At 59.6% G+C, this 15844-nt stretch overlaps 1 protein-coding gene across 1 annotated transcript; it reads left to right on the plus strand.

Moving 5' to 3' along the window:
* Positions 1-471: 471 nt before the first annotated feature.
* TGM2 (transglutaminase 2) lies at positions 472-13469 on the plus strand. Its single transcript, XM_040079950.2, has 13 exons — positions 472-631; positions 2883-3062; positions 5263-5505; positions 6601-6719; positions 7507-7635; positions 8074-8254; positions 9183-9318; positions 9436-9539; positions 9662-9901; positions 10052-10324; positions 11906-12066; positions 12290-12426; positions 12693-13469. Exons 1-13 carry the CDS (start codon positions 622-624, stop codon positions 12847-12849), a joined length of 2070 nt encoding a protein of 689 aa, XP_039935884.1. The 5' UTR covers positions 472-621; the 3' UTR covers positions 12850-13469.
* Positions 13470-15844: the final 2375 nt, after the last annotated feature.

A 15844-nucleotide genomic window follows, 5' to 3' on the forward strand; every position in this document is an offset into this window, starting at 1 on the left:
TCCATCTCTCAGGGATGCAGCTACGGGAAGGGGGTGCAGTTCCCGGCAAGCGCATCCCACCAGGACTGGCCAGGATCGGGACGCAGCCAGAGGAGGGAGAGAACTTTATAAGGAGAAAACAGTCCCGAGTCCTGGCACTTCGCTGAAAGCCGCGCAGCCCCTCTCCGCCCCCTTGTTCTCCCCTCCTCTTGATCGGCAGTGGGGCCATCTCCTACCCGGGGGCTGTGGGGTCCCGGGAGACTCGGGTGGAGCCAACCCGGGGGGGCTCCGGGATCTGCTGCTTTCCTTTTTTTTTTTTTTTTTTGGTGGTTGTTTTCAATAGGTGGGACCTAAAGCCGCCCGTTTCCTGGAAACTTTGCTTTCCCTTTCTTCTCTCCGCTGGCCCTACTGCGGCGGGGGGGTGCGGGGGGGTGGGGGGTGCGCGGGGGGCGGGCTGGATAAATGGGACGGGCGGTGGGGCCGGAGGACAGCGGCTGGTGAGGGGCAGCTCCCCAGGCATCCGGACCGCCTCAAGGACCGGCATCGGCACCGACAGCGCTGCCGGCGAGACCGGGACCGGGACCGGGACAGGTACCGGGACGTGCAGCGGCGGCGGCACCGGCAGCACCCAGCGCCGGCACCATGGCAGAAGGTAGGACGGCGGAAGGTCGGCTAGAGCCGGTCCTGACCCTCAGCCGAAGTCAAGGGCCACGGGGAACGGGAAAGACTAAAGCAGAACGGCGATAACGAGCCGTGCGGGGTCCGTGCGGGGTCCGCGCACGGCTGTGCCTTCCCTCCCTCCCTCCCGACTCCTCCGGCCCGGGTGTCCCGCAGAATGAGGGCTGGTGCTATTTAAAGCTTTCCCGGTAGAGGAGGGTGGACAGCTGGGCCGGGAGCGTGTGCCCGCGTCCTGCCAGGGTGAGGAAACTCAGGAGGCTCAGGCAGAAAAAGAGCTTCTGGGCTTCGGGAATCCTGAAGGGTAGAGACAGCCCCACGTCCCACAGGGCTGCCCCCAAAGTGCCAGGAAGTGGGTCTGTGTGGTTCCCACGGGCACGCAGCCCTCTGGGTGAGACGGCATCAGTCTGCTCTGCTGTGTCACAGTGCCGCGGGCTGTCCTGGCTCCCAGCGCTGCTGTAGCAATTCCAGCGCGGGTCCCGCGGGTCAGACACTCGCACAGACACATTGCTGGGACGCCACAGAATCACGGAATAAACTAGGTTGGAAAACACCTTGAGAGCGTCAAGTCCAACCTGTGATCTAACACCAGCTTATCAGCTAGACCCTGGCACTGAGTGCCACATCCAGTCTTTCTCTAAATAACCTTCAGGGACGGTGGCTCCACCATCTCCCTGGGCAGCACATTCCAAAGCCTAATCACTCTTTCTGCGAAGAATTTTTTCCTAATGTTCAGCCTAAATTTCCCCTGGCGCAGCTTAACTCTGTGTCCTCTTGTCCCGAACACGCTGGGCAGCTCCTGCTCCTGAGTGCCCAGGATGACGCAGCACCTCAGCCCCCTTCCCACCCATCTCTTGGCACCCACTGGTTTGGATAGAGGCACCTGTGCTTTGAGAAACCTGCTTTTTGCTAAACCTGCTGGGGATGAAAACCCCAGGGTGATTGGGACAAGGAGGAGCCCTGATCCTGGTTTCTGAACACGCTTATGGTCAGCGAGTTTGGCTCCATGTCAACCACGAGGTTCCACTTGTACGGTCCGTGTCCCGTAGCACAGGGCTGTGCTGCTCACAGAGGGGTGGGCAGGGAGGAAAGGGCTTCTCTGTGCTCTGTCCCCACTTCACAGTCCCCGTGGCCCTTGGTTATGGACCATTCAAGCAGCTCCCACACTGTGGTGGGACAGTGACAAGCCCACTGCCCTCCACTGGGCCCATACGGCAGAGTCACCTCGCCCAGAGAGCCAGGGGCAGTGTTTTCATTTAGCTCTGGGAATGCTGAGCTCATGGGCTGCTGTTTCCATTTGGCACTGCTCCAAGGAGGGCTCGGGGACTACCAGAGCTGGTACTAGGAGGAGCATGGCCGAGGAGAGCCGTGGCATGGGGCAGCAAGCCGAGTGTTGCCCACTGATCTGCTCAGTCCCTGAGCTTGCCGTGTGCTCTCCTGCACAGAATGCTTCTGCTTGTTCTGGTGATTAGTACGTCACTGCAGAGCAGTCAGGGATCAGTGGCCTCAAGCGATGATGAACGATGTCTCATTGCTCCAGCACAGTGCCCAGGGTGGCAGGGATGTGGCTGCTGGTGTTCCAGCACACAGCCCTGCCCGGGCTGAGAGCAGAGCAGAGCAGAGCAGAGCAGAGCAGAGCAGCCTGCATGTGTCTGGGCATCAGACACCCTCTGTCACTGACTCTACACTTGCTCTCACCAGTTTGTCAGAGACACAGCACAGTGAAGCTGCTGGAGGCCTGGCTGAGGCACAGGAACATCCTGGACATTCTGGGCTCACTCAGCAGCACTTGTTGGGGCACACAGACAGCAGCACAGAAAGCAGCACAGAAAGGCACCCTGAGAGCAGAGCTGAGTGCTGGGCTTTGCTCCTCTGCTGGGTGCTGTGAGACACAGGCCTGGCACAGCTCTGGCAGCACATGTGGCACCACGGAGAGGGCAGAAAGTCTCTGTGAGCTTGGCTGCCAAAGCTGTGCCCCTCTCGGAGCACCAGCGGGAGCCCAGCTCTCAGAGCGCTCCTGGGAGGATGCTCAGAGTCTGGCACGGTCACTGTGCCCTCCTAGAGAGCTGCTCTGCCCGGCACATCTGGGAGCACAGTGTGAGTGGGAGAGGCTCAGACCCCTCACCACGGTCCCAACCCAGGGCTCGGGATGGGCTTCAGCCTCCCGTCCTTCGGGACTGCACGACGTGTTCCCAGGGTCAGAGCTGGACCTGCCGCTGCCTTTGCAGAGCTGGTGCTGGAGACGTGGGACCTGCACTGCGACCGCAACGGGCGGGAGCACCGCACGGCGGCCATGGGCTGCAAGCAGCTGGTGGTGCGGCGGGGGCAGCCCTTCACCATCACCCTGCGCTTCTCGGGCCGCGGATACGAGGAGGGCGTGGACAAACTCTCCTTCAACGTCGAGACCGGTGAGTGCCGCCGCATTTGTGTCGCGAGGGAGGGATGTGCGGGTGTCACCACCCTGCCCCAGGGCTCGCCTGTGCCCCCGCGGGGGCTGTGCCGCGGCACCTGCCACGTGTCACACAGTCCCTGTTCCTCACCTGGCAGAGGCTGGTGCTGGGCGCAGCTTTTATATCACAAGAAGAAAAAAAAAAGGTAGAAACTCATGTCCTTAATGAGAGCGGAAGGGAAGAGATAAAGAAATAAAAAGCCACCGGCATCATCACCTCCTCCCCCTCCTCCTCCTCCCAGGGCCGAGGCAGACTAAGGGCATGCCAGAGCTGCCAGCTCACCAGAAGCACCTTGGCTGCGGCCAGGATCCTGCCCAGCCCTCCTGCCCCTCTGAGAAATACCAGCGCAGTGTGTCTTTTCAGCCAGAGGCATCGCGGCATTCCTGCTGATGGGCTTTACACGCAGCCCTGCTGCCTCTCAGACCACCCGGAGCGGGGTTTGCTCAGGAAACACAAACTCTGGAGAAAGGAAATGTTCCCACGCAGCCCCCCCAGAGCAGCCCCCCGGGCCGGGCCAGGGCCGGGCTGTTGCTCTCACAGCCAGGGCTGGGTGCAGCCGCCGGGCAAGGGCTCAGCCCCGCCAGCTCAGAGCAAGGGGAGAGGAAACTATTTCTCAGGCGAGAGTTATTTTGGGGATGGAGCACCATGCTGAGTCAACCCGGCCAGAATTCAAAGTAAAAAACTGCACCCAAGTTTCCTCGCAGAGTAAAACTCTCCGTTTTCCATCCCAAAAGCTCTGGTGACAAAACAAAACCCAGCAGCTCCCAGCTTCCCCCGAAGCCAGCAGCTCCCTCGGTGCCCTACCAGCCCCGTGGGCGCTGCCCACCCTCTCCCACCCCTGCGTTTCTCCAGGACTTGCCCCGGGCTGCTTTAGCAGGGGCAGTAGCCACAGGCACAGCCTCCCAAGCCCAGGGCACATTTCGGCAGCGGCTCCTCCGGGCTGGAGCCCAGCCCCGGCGTTGCAGAAAGAGGGCAAAGGTGCTTTGGTGCTCGCAGACACACGTGGCGGTGCCACCCCACCGGCAGCGACCCCAGCACATTCCTCACTGGGGCCGGACCTGCCAAGGCGAGGGCTGCCAGGGCTGTCCCTCCTTCCTGGGGCAGCAAAGCCACCGAGGGCATCTGCCGCCTCCCACCAGGAAGAGGGAAGGAAGAATGGAGTGAAAGCAGAGCTGTATTTTTGCAGTAGCTGTGTTGGCAGAGCCCCGTTCAGTGCCGCAGTGTAGGGGGATGCTGTGGGCTGTGGAGGCAGCAGCAGGAGGAGGAGGAGGAGGAGGAGGAGGAGGAGGAGGAGGAGGAGGAGGAGGAGGAGGAGGAGGCAGGCTCCCGTGTCTGCCCAGCCTACAGCAGAGCCGGGCTGGCTCTTGCCCAAAGGACACCGTGAACTCAGCCCAGCCTGCCCGAGAGGAGAAACTGTGTCACTTCCATGAGTTCACGAGTATTTTTGGTGACTGGCCTGTGGGCGAGGGCTGGCGTGGGGCCAGCCGGGGCTGTGCTCCGGCGGGGAGAGGGGACAGCGGTGGCACCGCTGCCTCGGCTGCCGGCCAGGGGAGCCGCGGGGCCGGGCTGGGCGTCACCGCTCGGGGAGCGGGTCTGGAGCTGGCTCGGTGCAGGTGGCTTGGCCACGGCTGCAGCTTGGAGGGGCCAGCAAGGATCACACTGTCCCAGGCTCGGCGCTTTGGCCACTGAGGTCATCCCCGACGCCGGGATGTTTGCAGCAACGCCTGAGGCTGCACGCACGTACTGGGGCACCCAGTGACGGGGTCTGGGCTTCACGGGCGGGCTCTGCCAGCCCCCCTGCCATGGGTGCAGGGAGAGCAGGGATGCTCAGAGGGGAGGCAGGAGTGAGAACAGAGACCTGGTCCTGGGGTGAGCGTCCTGGCGAGCACCCCTGTGCTCTGCTGGCCGCCCGCAGGGTGAGTCTGCCCCTTCCCAAACAGTGAGAGACGTGCCCGAGCTCCTCTCGGCTGGGCTACCCTGTGCCCTCAGTACCTGACGAACTACGTGGTGAATGCTCACAGGCTGTGACAGCCGAGACCCAGGCAGCTGCCGCAGGGCAGGGGGGCTGGGAGCAGCTCCCCTTGGTGCAGCCTCCGTTGGCACAGGGCTCCCAGGGGCTCTGGAGCTCTGGGAGAACCGACCTACTCCTCCTTGACAGGGCCCTGCCCCAGTGAGACATCAGGAACCAGCTCCCACATTGTCATGACTGACTGCCCAGAGGAATCGTGCTGGAGTGCCGTGGTGCAGCAGCAGGATGGGGAGTCCCTCTCTGTCTCACTCTGCTCCCCGCCCAACGCTCGCATCGGCCGCTACAGCATGACCCTGGAGACCTGCACTGACTACCAGGGCTCCAGCTACCAAATCGGGGACTTCGTCCTGCTCTTCAACCCCTGGCACCCAGGTGAGGCTTCCACCTCTCTGAGCCCAGGGATTCCAAGGCTCAGGCAAACACAAGCTGCTCCCCAGGCACCTCCCCCAGGGGTCTCATCCCAGTGCAGATCCCAGCTGTCCCAAGCCCTGGTCTGAACGCAGTTTCAAGCAGAAAGCCTCACTTTTCTTCCATCTCCACACAATCCCTGCAGTAGGTCTGGGCCAAGAGCACCATCCCCACCCCAGGACACACACAGCCCCTTGGCCACTGCCCCAGACACCCAATGGCCTGTCCAGGCTGCCCCCACTACACGGTGCCCGTGGGAGCTCACCACAGTGGTGCTGCTGTGAAACCATGGGCAGTCCCTGGCACCAGCTCCTGGCCAGGCAGGGGACAGGGGAAAAAATGTCCCTAATTGCCCCCAGTTGTCCCTAATTGCCTGCACGAGGCCCATTCTCCCCCATCCTCACCCAGGCACCCAGCTGTGGACTCAGTGACATGGATGTCATGGTCCTGGTGAGACTTGGCCAGCCAGACCCAGAGGGGAGGTGTGATTCAGTGCTGTAAGGTTCAACAGCCCTGGGATTTTCCTCTCTCCATGTCCTTCCCCTGCTCCTGGATCGGCTGGTTTCCTGGATCTCAGACATCCCACGCTGGATCTGCAGAGATAAGGAGCCATAGGAAGCTCTGCTCAACCAGAGCTGTGCTGAGCACTGGGGGTGGATGAGTGGGGTTTCCTTCTGCAAACATTTCCAGTAAATGTTGATTTCCACAGCAATAGCTGCTGTGTGAAATGGCTTTGGCTGTGCTGAGCCAGCACACCCACTCCCACTGCTCACTGCACCCCCAGGGAGGTCTCCCCTCCTGAGAAGAGATCCATCTCCATTAAATAAAAGGGAGGAAATACAGACACATGAGAGAGAATGAAAAGCAAACCACAAACCCCCTGAAATTTTCCCATCAGTTTAAATCAACCTGGGCTGAAATTCTCCAGCAGCCGGTTTAAGGCATGAGCAGTTCCAGCCCCTCGTGCCTCATTTCCCACTGGATCCATCCACAGGGAGGGGGTCAGGAAGCTGCCTGTGCAGGGCAGAGCCCTGTCCCCATCACTTGCTGTTCCCACAGAGGACACGGTTTTTATGCGTGACGAGAATGAGCGACAAGAGTACGTCCTGTCCCAGAACGGGCTTATCTACCAGGGCACCTGTGATTACATCTTCTCCATCCCCTGGAACTTTGGCCAGGTGAGTGGGCAAGGCCCCCTGGGACCCCTGGCTGACCCAGGCCATGCAGCTCTGGTGCTGCAGGACACAGGGACTGGTGCCATTTGTGTGCCCCTCACAGACACGCACCCCAAATGCTGTCAGCACCTTGGAGTCCAGCCACACGTCAAAGAAAATGGAATCTCATTTCCAAGGAGGAATGCGCTGACCTCAAAGCATGGCAAGGCAAAGGGAGTGTTTCCCCGTGGCTCCTGGGGGCCCCATGGCCGTGTTGTCCCTAATCTGGATGGCCCTGCTGTGCCAGGAGGTGGTGCCTGATAATGAATTCCTGGGCACTGTGCCAGGGGTGCCGATAAGGCAGCGCTCACACCCCGAGCTGCTCCCTCGGGGCACGGGGGTTGCTCAGCCACCCTCCCAGATCAAAGGGCTGGGGGCCCGCAGCTGTGGGGGTGCCCATGACCTCCACAGGATCCGCACCTCAATTCAAGGAAGGGCTGTGACTCAGCCGTTAAAGGAAATATATCTTCCCGGAGGTCAGGTCCATGCCCTGACCCCTGCACGGTTGCAGGAAACCAGATCCAGCCCCAATAAGCAGGCAGGAGGTGACCCACAGGCTTCACAAGCTGAGTGGGGACACTGGGGACGTCACCCAGCAGATGCTGGCAGGGGAGGGGACCCTGAGGAGCTGTGACCCCTGTACCCAGCAGTTCTGCTGGCAGGGGCATCACAGTGAGCCAGAGAGGGAGGACAGAGATAGCAGAGCCCTTGTGGGAGCCTCCCACAACCTTTTCTCCCTGCTCTCCACCAGTTCGAGGATGACGTCTTGGCCATCTGCCTCAACATGCTGGACATAAACCCCAAACACCTGCGGGATCAGAACCGGGACTGCTCCCGCCGCAATGACCCCGTGTACATCGGCAGGGTGGTGAGCGCCATGGTGAGTCCGGGGTCCCCAGCACCCCACATTCCCGGGGTGCAAACACCCCCCAGCTACAGCTGTGGCAGACAGCAGCTGCCAGCCCCCCCAGTTACACCGTTTTCCTTCTCTGGGGTGTTTCCTCTCTCTCGTACATCCTTTCCCTGTTACTGCTCCTATATGTATAAGGGCATTTTTTAGAGGAAATAAATAGCAGGGATAGGCACAGCCCATCCCAGGAGCAGCTTTTGGATAACCACTCCCAAATTCCCAGGCAGGAGGATGTGTTTCTAAAATTCATCCCCAATTAGCACCATGTCCACCCGCATCCCAGTGAGCTCCTGCATGGATACAGGATATTGACATGGGTGACAGCACATATGATGGGGGCAAAGGCTCTTCCCCTCCCTCCCCAGCCTGCTCCTGCCCCTCCATCCTTCCCCTTTTCTCCTGCCACAGGTAAACTGCAATGACGAGGACCGAGGGGTGCTGTTTGGGCGGTGGGACAACTGCTACGATGATGGGATGAGCCCCATGGCCTGGATTGGGAGTGTGGATATTCTCAAGAGGTGGAAGAAGTTCGGGTGCCAGCCAGTCAAGTACGGCCAGTGCTGGGTCTTTGCTGCTGTGGCGTGCACTGGTGAGAGCAGATTCCTCTGGTCTCCACTTCTCCACAGGACAGGGTTATCCATCTCCCCCCATCTCCCAGCCCGGTGCATCCACTCCAGGTGCTGCAATCAGCCTGCAATGACCCCTTTGCAATTAGCTCTCTATTCCTCTAGCTTGTCAGGAAATAGAAGGAAAACATCACAGAAAAGGGCTCTGGTTTTTCAATCAGCGCCGCCTCCCCGGCCAGGCAGCAAGGGAGGGACTGAGGCAGGCCGGGGTGAGGGAAATGGCTTTAAGGCCAAGTTTGCAATAAAGTCACGAATCCACTAAGATCAAAATAATGTCATGGCCACCAGGGCAATCAGCCTGGGGAAAAAAGAAGAGAACAATTCCAGACTTGCTGCTGCTGGGAAACACTCACATATGCTCGTGCAGCTTCGCCCCAAGAAAAACACTGCCTGTGAGAGCATTGATGTGTCACAGACAGACGAGACCCTTTTTAGAGGAGAGGAATAGCAGAAAACTAAAGTGGATTTTCAGCGACTCGCAGAGGTTTATAGCCTTCCTTTGAAGCACTGTAACTGCCTCCCTGCTCCCTGGGGAGCTCCCTGCACAGTGAAAGACAGCTGGGAGATGAAATCCGGGGTTCAGCACGGCTGCCCACGCTTTACCTGCAAAGCTCTCGCAGACGCTTTTTGTGCCTTTTTTTTGCTGCAATATCAAACCTGGCTGTCAGGCTGTCGGAGCCAGGTGCCACCCAGCTTGCCTGTGCGCTGTGGATGCGGGAATTGGCTTCTCCTGGGAATCCCCAAAGTCCCCAGGCATCCCTTTTGCAGGGGAAGGGCAGGAGTTGTTCAGACCTGGGGCTCCACGGGACACGAGCTGTGCAAAGCTGGGGCTCTGTGGGATGGGAGTGGTGCAGAGCTGGGCCCTGTCTCAGCCTGCCCTGCTCCCCGCAGTCATGCGGTGCCTGGGAATCCCCAGCCGGGTGGTGACCAACTACAACTCAGCCCACGACACAAACGCCAACCTGACCATTGACCGCTACGTCAACGAGAGGGGGGAGCAGGAGAGATACTCCTGGGACAAGATCTGGTGAGCAGCGCAGCAGGACCTCAGCCTGCCCAGCCCTGGGCTGCTTCTGCCCCCTTCCCCAGAGCCTGGCACGTGCTGGGGGAGGCTGAGACCTCTGCATGCTGGTTTCCCTTGCAGGAACTTCCACTGCTGGGTGGAGTCGTGGATGGCTCGCCCAGACCTGGCAGCCGGCTATGATGGGTGGCAGGTGCTGGACCCGACGCCTCAGGAGAAGAGTGAAGGTACAACGTGCTCCGCACAAAATCTCCGTCCACCTCACGCCCCGGCACGGCCGGGTGGCCCCACCGCAGCCAGCCGCTGTGGCTGAACCCTGCAGTGGTGACAGTGGCTCTGCTCCGTGCAGGAGTTTACTGCTGCGGGCCAGCCCCCGTCAAAGCCATCAAAGAGGGCGACATGCTGCTCAAGTACGACATCCCCTTCATCTTCGCGGAGGTGAACGCCGACGTGGTGTACTGGGTGGTGCAGGGCGACGGGATGCAGAAGCAGAGCATCCGATCCTCAGATGTGGGGAAGTTCATCAGCACCAAGAGCGTAGGCAGGGACAGCCGGGAGGACATCACCCACAACTACAAATACCCGGAGGGTACGGGGGCTTTCAGGGGCAGAGGAGGCCAGGGAGGGATGTTGCTCCTGGGAAACGACTGCAGCAGGAGGGCTCCAGGGCTCAGGGCAGAGCAGCCCAGAGCAGGCCCTCCCATACTCCAGGGAATCACAGGAGTTTTGTGCACCGCAGGGTCTGAGGAGGAGCGGGCAGTGTTTGAGAAGGCAGAGCATCAGAAGAAGTCCATCGGGGAGGACGATGAGGGGCTGCACCTCAGGATCAAGGTGTCGGAGGGTGCAAACAAGGGCAGCGACTTTGACGTCTTTGCCGTCGTCAACAACAACACAGACGAGGAGCGTGTCTGCAGGGTGACGCTGTGCGCCCGCGCCACCAGCCACAACGGCACCCTCGGGCCCCAGTGCGGCCTCACGGACCCCGCCGATATCGACGTGGAGCCCAGGGCAGGTAAGAGACCCTCTGATGGAGAAGGAGATGCTTCACCAGGGCTGGGGCCGCGTCAGCCTGTGTTCAGCTGCTCGGTAGGCAATGCCACTTGGGGGCATCTTCCTTAGTTAACTGCCGCTGTGGAATTTTAATCTTTGTGAGAGGATGAGGAAATTGCCCAGGCAGAGCAGGAAATGCATTTGGAGCTGGACAAGCCTCTGCTGCTGTAGCTGTTATGCCAAGGGAGCGGGCTGGGCACACCCAGGCTGCCATCCTTTGGCATCCCAGGCATTCTGTTGCCCTTGCCTGCACCCCTCCTGCTTTCCCTCAGTCTTTGGGGGAGGCTGGGCTCTCTGGCGGGATCCTCCCACACCATGGAGAGCAGAGCTGGCCCAGCTCAGCCCTGAGTGCGTGGTCTCAGCTGGAGGAGGTGAGAAGCTCTGGGTTTCCTGGCCAGCAGCGCTGAAGCTCTTGGTGTCTCCTTGGGTGGGCGTTCGGCTGCAGAGCTGTCCTGGCACGGCCCCCGAACCTCCCTTGCCCTTGTCACACGCGAATATCACCATCTGGTCATTAAGCACGAGCTTGGGTTTACGTGAGCTTGCAGAGACCCTTCAGGGCTTGGAAAGGCCACACATCTGCTGTCCTGGAACAGCCAAATGTTTACCCTGTGCCGAGCCCTGCTCCTCACCAGCCCTCTTGCAAACGCAGCGCTCGGCGCTCTGCCAGGTGTTGAGCTGCTCTACAGGAATGAGGAATGTGCTGGCTCTTGCCACCATGCAGGGGAGAGGGATGTGCCTCTGCTCATGCTGGCAGAAGCACCAGCAGGTACTTGGAGCCTTTTGCAGGGCTGGATGGGGGAGTGGGACACGTACTCATCCTGCTAGAGGAGCCCTGTGGCCTTTGGGGTACTTAACATTCCTGTGCAAATGTTAATCCAACATAATTTTTTCTGAAACATTAATTACGAGCTCCTGAAACTTCTGCCCTCAGCTCCTGCCCAGGACTTCCCAGACTCCGTTCTTTAGGGCACCCCAGCACTACGTGCCAGTGTGGGAAGCCAGGCTTGGTACTCTCCCCACAGTCTCAGCTGATGCTACAGCAGTTCAAGTCTTGCCTCATGAATGTCAGCCTCCATTTCTCATGGTCACAGCGGCTCTGGGCTCCTTGTTCCGGGCAGTTCTGCAGCTGGTTGCTTTCAGCCTCCTTCACTGTCCTTCCCCCTGGACAGCCCCATCCCCGAAGGACTTTCAGATAAACAACGCTGAGGGCTGAGTGAGGGCAGCTGCCAGGGACCAGGCTGCCTCCCAGTGCCCACACTGGCTGCCAAGAGCTGGCACTCTGCACCCCTGGCGCAGGCGTGACCCTGGAGTCTTTCCCTAGGATATGGCTCCTTCCCATCCCCACACCCTGAACATCCCTTCTGGCACTCAGTACTGGAACCCCAGCCCGGCAGGAGCCCCAGTTCCCCAGTCCTTGCAAGGCTCCTGGGGAAGCTCCTGGGGATCCCAGACCATGCCAGCAGCAGCTGGGTGTGAGAGCAGGACTGTGGGCCCTGGGCTGGAGATGCTGTGGGTGCTGACCCTTCTCTGCTCCCCCTTCCAGAGAAGAGGGTGCCCTTGCGCATCCTGTACGAAGAGTACAAGGACAAACTGACCCAGGACAACCTCATCAAGGTGGTGGCTCTCCTGAAGGATCACCAGACTGGCGACGTCATCGTGGCTGTCAGGGACATTTATGTTGAGAATCCACCGATCAAAATCAGGGTAAGGGTCCAGCGTCCCCTCCCAGGCAGGTCTGAGGGGAATGAGTTGCTGTGTTCATCTGGGGGGTTGCCCCAGGGGCTTGGGCAGCAGGTCCTGCTTCACTGGGCACAGCTGCATCCCCTGGGACCTGCATCCCTAAGGTCCTGCCTCAGCCCCAGGGCAGGGGGAGCACCATGGCCCCCAGGATCGGTGGTGCTCGGGGTCTGACCTCTCCTGCTTGCAGATTTTAGGAGAGCCAATGCAGAATCGGAAGCTGGTGGCGGAGATCAGCCTGGTGAACCCCCTCACAGTGCCCCTCAACGGCTGCGTGTTTGTGGTGGAGGGCACCGGCCTCACCGAGGGGCAGCTGGTCAAGGAGCTGTAAGAGTTTTTCCCCCTTTCACCTGGCTGGGACGTTGGGAGTGGTGTGGGGGTGGATTTCTGTGTCTGGAGCCCCCAGGGAGGGCGGTCAGGGGGCACAGCAGGAGCCAGGGCTATGCTGGTCCCTGTGGACTCAGAGTATCCCTACCCTACACCTTGCTGTGGAAGGGGTTTGGCCACCATGGAGAGGTCTTTGCTTGCCAAAGTCCCAGCACCACGAGCCCTGGGAGGGTGACGGGCCACAATGACTCCGTGCCTTTCCACAGTGAGGAGCCGGTGGAGCCACAGGCAGAGGCCAAATTCCGGATGGATCTGATGCCGCGGCTGTCAGGGCTACAGAAGCTGATGGTGGACTTTGAGAGTGACCAGCTGACAGGGGTCAAGGGCTTCCGCAACGTCATCATCGCGCCCCAGCCCATGTGAGCAGCTACCCAAGCCCCCAGCCGCAGAAGCCCTGCCTCGCTGGCCCCCCGCCTGCTTTAGCCCAAGATGGTCCCAGAAGGGCCGTGCCAGAGCCCAGCCTGACCCCGACACGGCGGCAGCGATGCCGCGCTCCTCCCCGGGAGCACAGACAGGATAAAGGGGCTGCTGAGGGCTGGGGGCTGCTGTGGCAGCATCGCTGCTGTTCTCTCACCCTGCGTGGTGGAAAGATCCCAGTCCTGCCTGTCCCTCAGCACTGGGCACAGCGGGATTCCCGTGCCAGCCCCCTCCCCTGTGCGGTGCTGGCAGCCCCGGCCCGCAGAGACCATTTCCAGAGAGGCAGCAGCAGAACGACCCCTCCAGCCCCTGCCGTCACCATCCTCTGACTGCAGCTCCATAGAGAGAGGTTTTATACTGTGAGCACAAAGCTGTTTATGCACCATATACCTATAAAACATATCTATAAATACACACTGCAAATAACCTGCTTGGTTACAGCCGGGCAGTGGCTTTGATAACCGTCCTGGCACTGCAGACACTGCAGGGAGGGATGGGACGTTACCTTGATATGAATCAACTATGCAAACACTGAATAAAAACTCTATTTTTCACCTTAAAAGTCAGACCCGGCTCTTCTCGCCCTTCCTCTCCCCACAGCAGGACCCCGAAACCCCTTGCCCAGCATCCATGAGGGTGGGGGGGTGAGTTCTCCCAGCCCAGCACTCAGGTGGGGGTCATTGCCACGGCTGGCACTGCAGCCACACTGGCCTCATACTGGCCACCCCCTGTGCCCCAAATCAGCCAGGTCTGGTGTTCTCAGGGCGCTCTACACTCAGCCCCCAAGACACCTTCCCAGGTCCTTTCTCCCCTGTCAGGAATGGCTCCATACTGTGCTCAGAGAACTGAAGAACACTACAAGTAACCAAACCAGCAGGTCTTGCACCCCCCGGGCTCTGGGCAGGGCTGCACACCCAGGGATGCGGGAGGAGAGCAGGGATTTGTCTCACACCTGGAACCAGGGTCAAGGCTCTGCTGAGGATAAACTTTCCATGCCAGAACGGCCCTCCCACATGCTCCCCACAGAGTGGGAGCCTCCCTGCCCCTATAAACAAACACCACAAAAACCATGAGAGAGCTGGGGGTGTCTGACTGAGGGTCTCACAGCCACCACAGCCCCAGCAGAGGCCCGGGACAGTCTGTGGGACAGAAGAATCTCACTCACACTGGCTGGTCCCAGTCACCCTGACATTGTGGTGTCTCCCATCCCGGCCGTGACACAGGCTGGATAGGCAGCTGGGAGCATTTCCCATCAAGGACAGCCCGTTCTCCATCTTCCCTTTCTGTTTATCTTTAGGATGAGATAAAATCTGCATGTGCAGTGCTCCAGACACAGCTGCTGCTTCCCCAAGCCAGGTTGGGGTTCATGACCAGAAGTCCCCAAACCCTGCTCTGCTTCCCCCTTGGGAGGACAAGGACCCATCTCTGCTCCAGCCTCAGCTCCTGCTCCCAGCAGGGCACGTGAGTGGGCACAGCAGAGCCCAGGCCTCATGTGCAGCAGCAGATTCTTTGGCCAGTAAAGCCTTTCAAGAGCCCTCCCCAGGAGAACCACACAATCCCCTTACCCTTTGGAACTTTAACCACCACACCTCCCTGTCCTGTTTTGCTCAAACACAACCCAAAAAGGCAGCTGGAGGCTGGGACCCCCGTGGGGTAAAGCGGGGACAGAGGTGGGGCCTGGCACAGGGAGGGATAAGGAGTTGCTGAAGCTGCTCTCCCAAGGGACAGAGCGCCCACCCCGTGGCACGGCGACAGAGCAGGAGCTCCAGGAGGGAGCGTTCAGGACAAGGGGTGGGGGCCGTGCCAGCCCCCAACTCTGGCAGCACCAGCCCCCCAGACACCAGTGCCAGGAGCACACGGAGAGCCCCAAAGAATCCCGAAGGAGTTAATGGCACGAACCAGCGCTGCCTTCCCTGTCAGGAACATTCCTCAGCCCAGCAATGATGCACGGCCCCTCTTTAGAGCATTTGTTACCGGGCTCTGCTGAGCCAGGCCTCCAGCTGCTCAGCGCCTGGGTTAAAAATAACCAGCAGCTCTGCTGCTTCGGAGCTGGGTCCTGATAAAATAAACATTAGAACAGCTATTCCTGAAGGTCACTCCCATCCATCTGAGCCTCGGCAGAGCAAGGCTGCTGCGATGAGAAGGGAATTCCAAACGTTGCAGTTATGGTTTAGAGGCAGGGGTTGGCTCTCAGGGCTGGTTTTTCCTCCATTATCCACAGAGCTGAGGTCGACTTCCCTGTGCCCAATCCAGATCACCGACGTGGTATCACACTGCATCCGTCTCCCTGTGCCCATCCTGGATCACTGGCACAGTTCTGGGCTGCATCCATCAGACTCTTTGGCACTCTCACCATTCAAGTAATAAATTATAAATTACGAATTTCCAGTATCCATCATGTGGGAGGGTTTGTAATTCAATCCAAGTCCAAGTGCCAAAGCCAGGCAGGAGCATTCTCAGGGAAGAGAGGTTCTGAGTATACCTCAGCTCATTGGAAACGCTGACTTGCCAACAACTGATTGTAAACTCATTTTAGACTTGATGACCTTTAACTTACCTTTATTGATGGATCGAAACTAGAACAAACTCCCATAAATCAGAGCTTTCACAAGAACAAATCTGTGGGACTTCCAAATGCTGCTGCCTCTCCAAAGGTCTCCCTCCTCCTCCACAAACGTGGATCACATTTTTAATCTCCTTGGTCCAACAAGACAACTGAGGCACCATCGAACAGCGAAAGAGACAATAAACCCCCAGTGGCAGGACATCCCACTGCACCCTCACAAAAAACCATTCCCCTTTGCACAGCCATGGCAGGTGCAGGAGACACTGTGGAGAGCTGCCTCTTCCAGCATGGCCATCCCATGGGTACCTCCAACAGCCTCTCTGCGCCTGCCTGATCCCTGATGCAGCTTCCCAGGGGAGCACCCCTGTCCGTCCC

The sequence above is a fragment of the Hirundo rustica genome, chromosome 16 (genome assembly GCF_015227805.2).
Source record: "Hirundo rustica isolate bHirRus1 chromosome 16, bHirRus1.pri.v3, whole genome shotgun sequence".
Lineage (NCBI taxonomy): Eukaryota > Metazoa > Chordata > Aves > Passeriformes > Hirundinidae > Hirundo > Hirundo rustica.

Excerpts from the sequence above, each read along its gene's own strand:
- TGM2 (XM_040079950.2), top strand. Across the intron at positions 5,506-6,600 it reads CTTCAACCCCTGGCACCCAG|AGGACACGGTTTTTATGCGT; the intron begins GTGAGGCTTCCA and ends CTGTTCCCACAG. Across the intron at positions 12,067-12,289 it reads ATCCACCGATCAAAATCAGG|ATTTTAGGAGAGCCAATGCA; the intron begins GTAAGGGTCCAG and ends TCCTGCTTGCAG.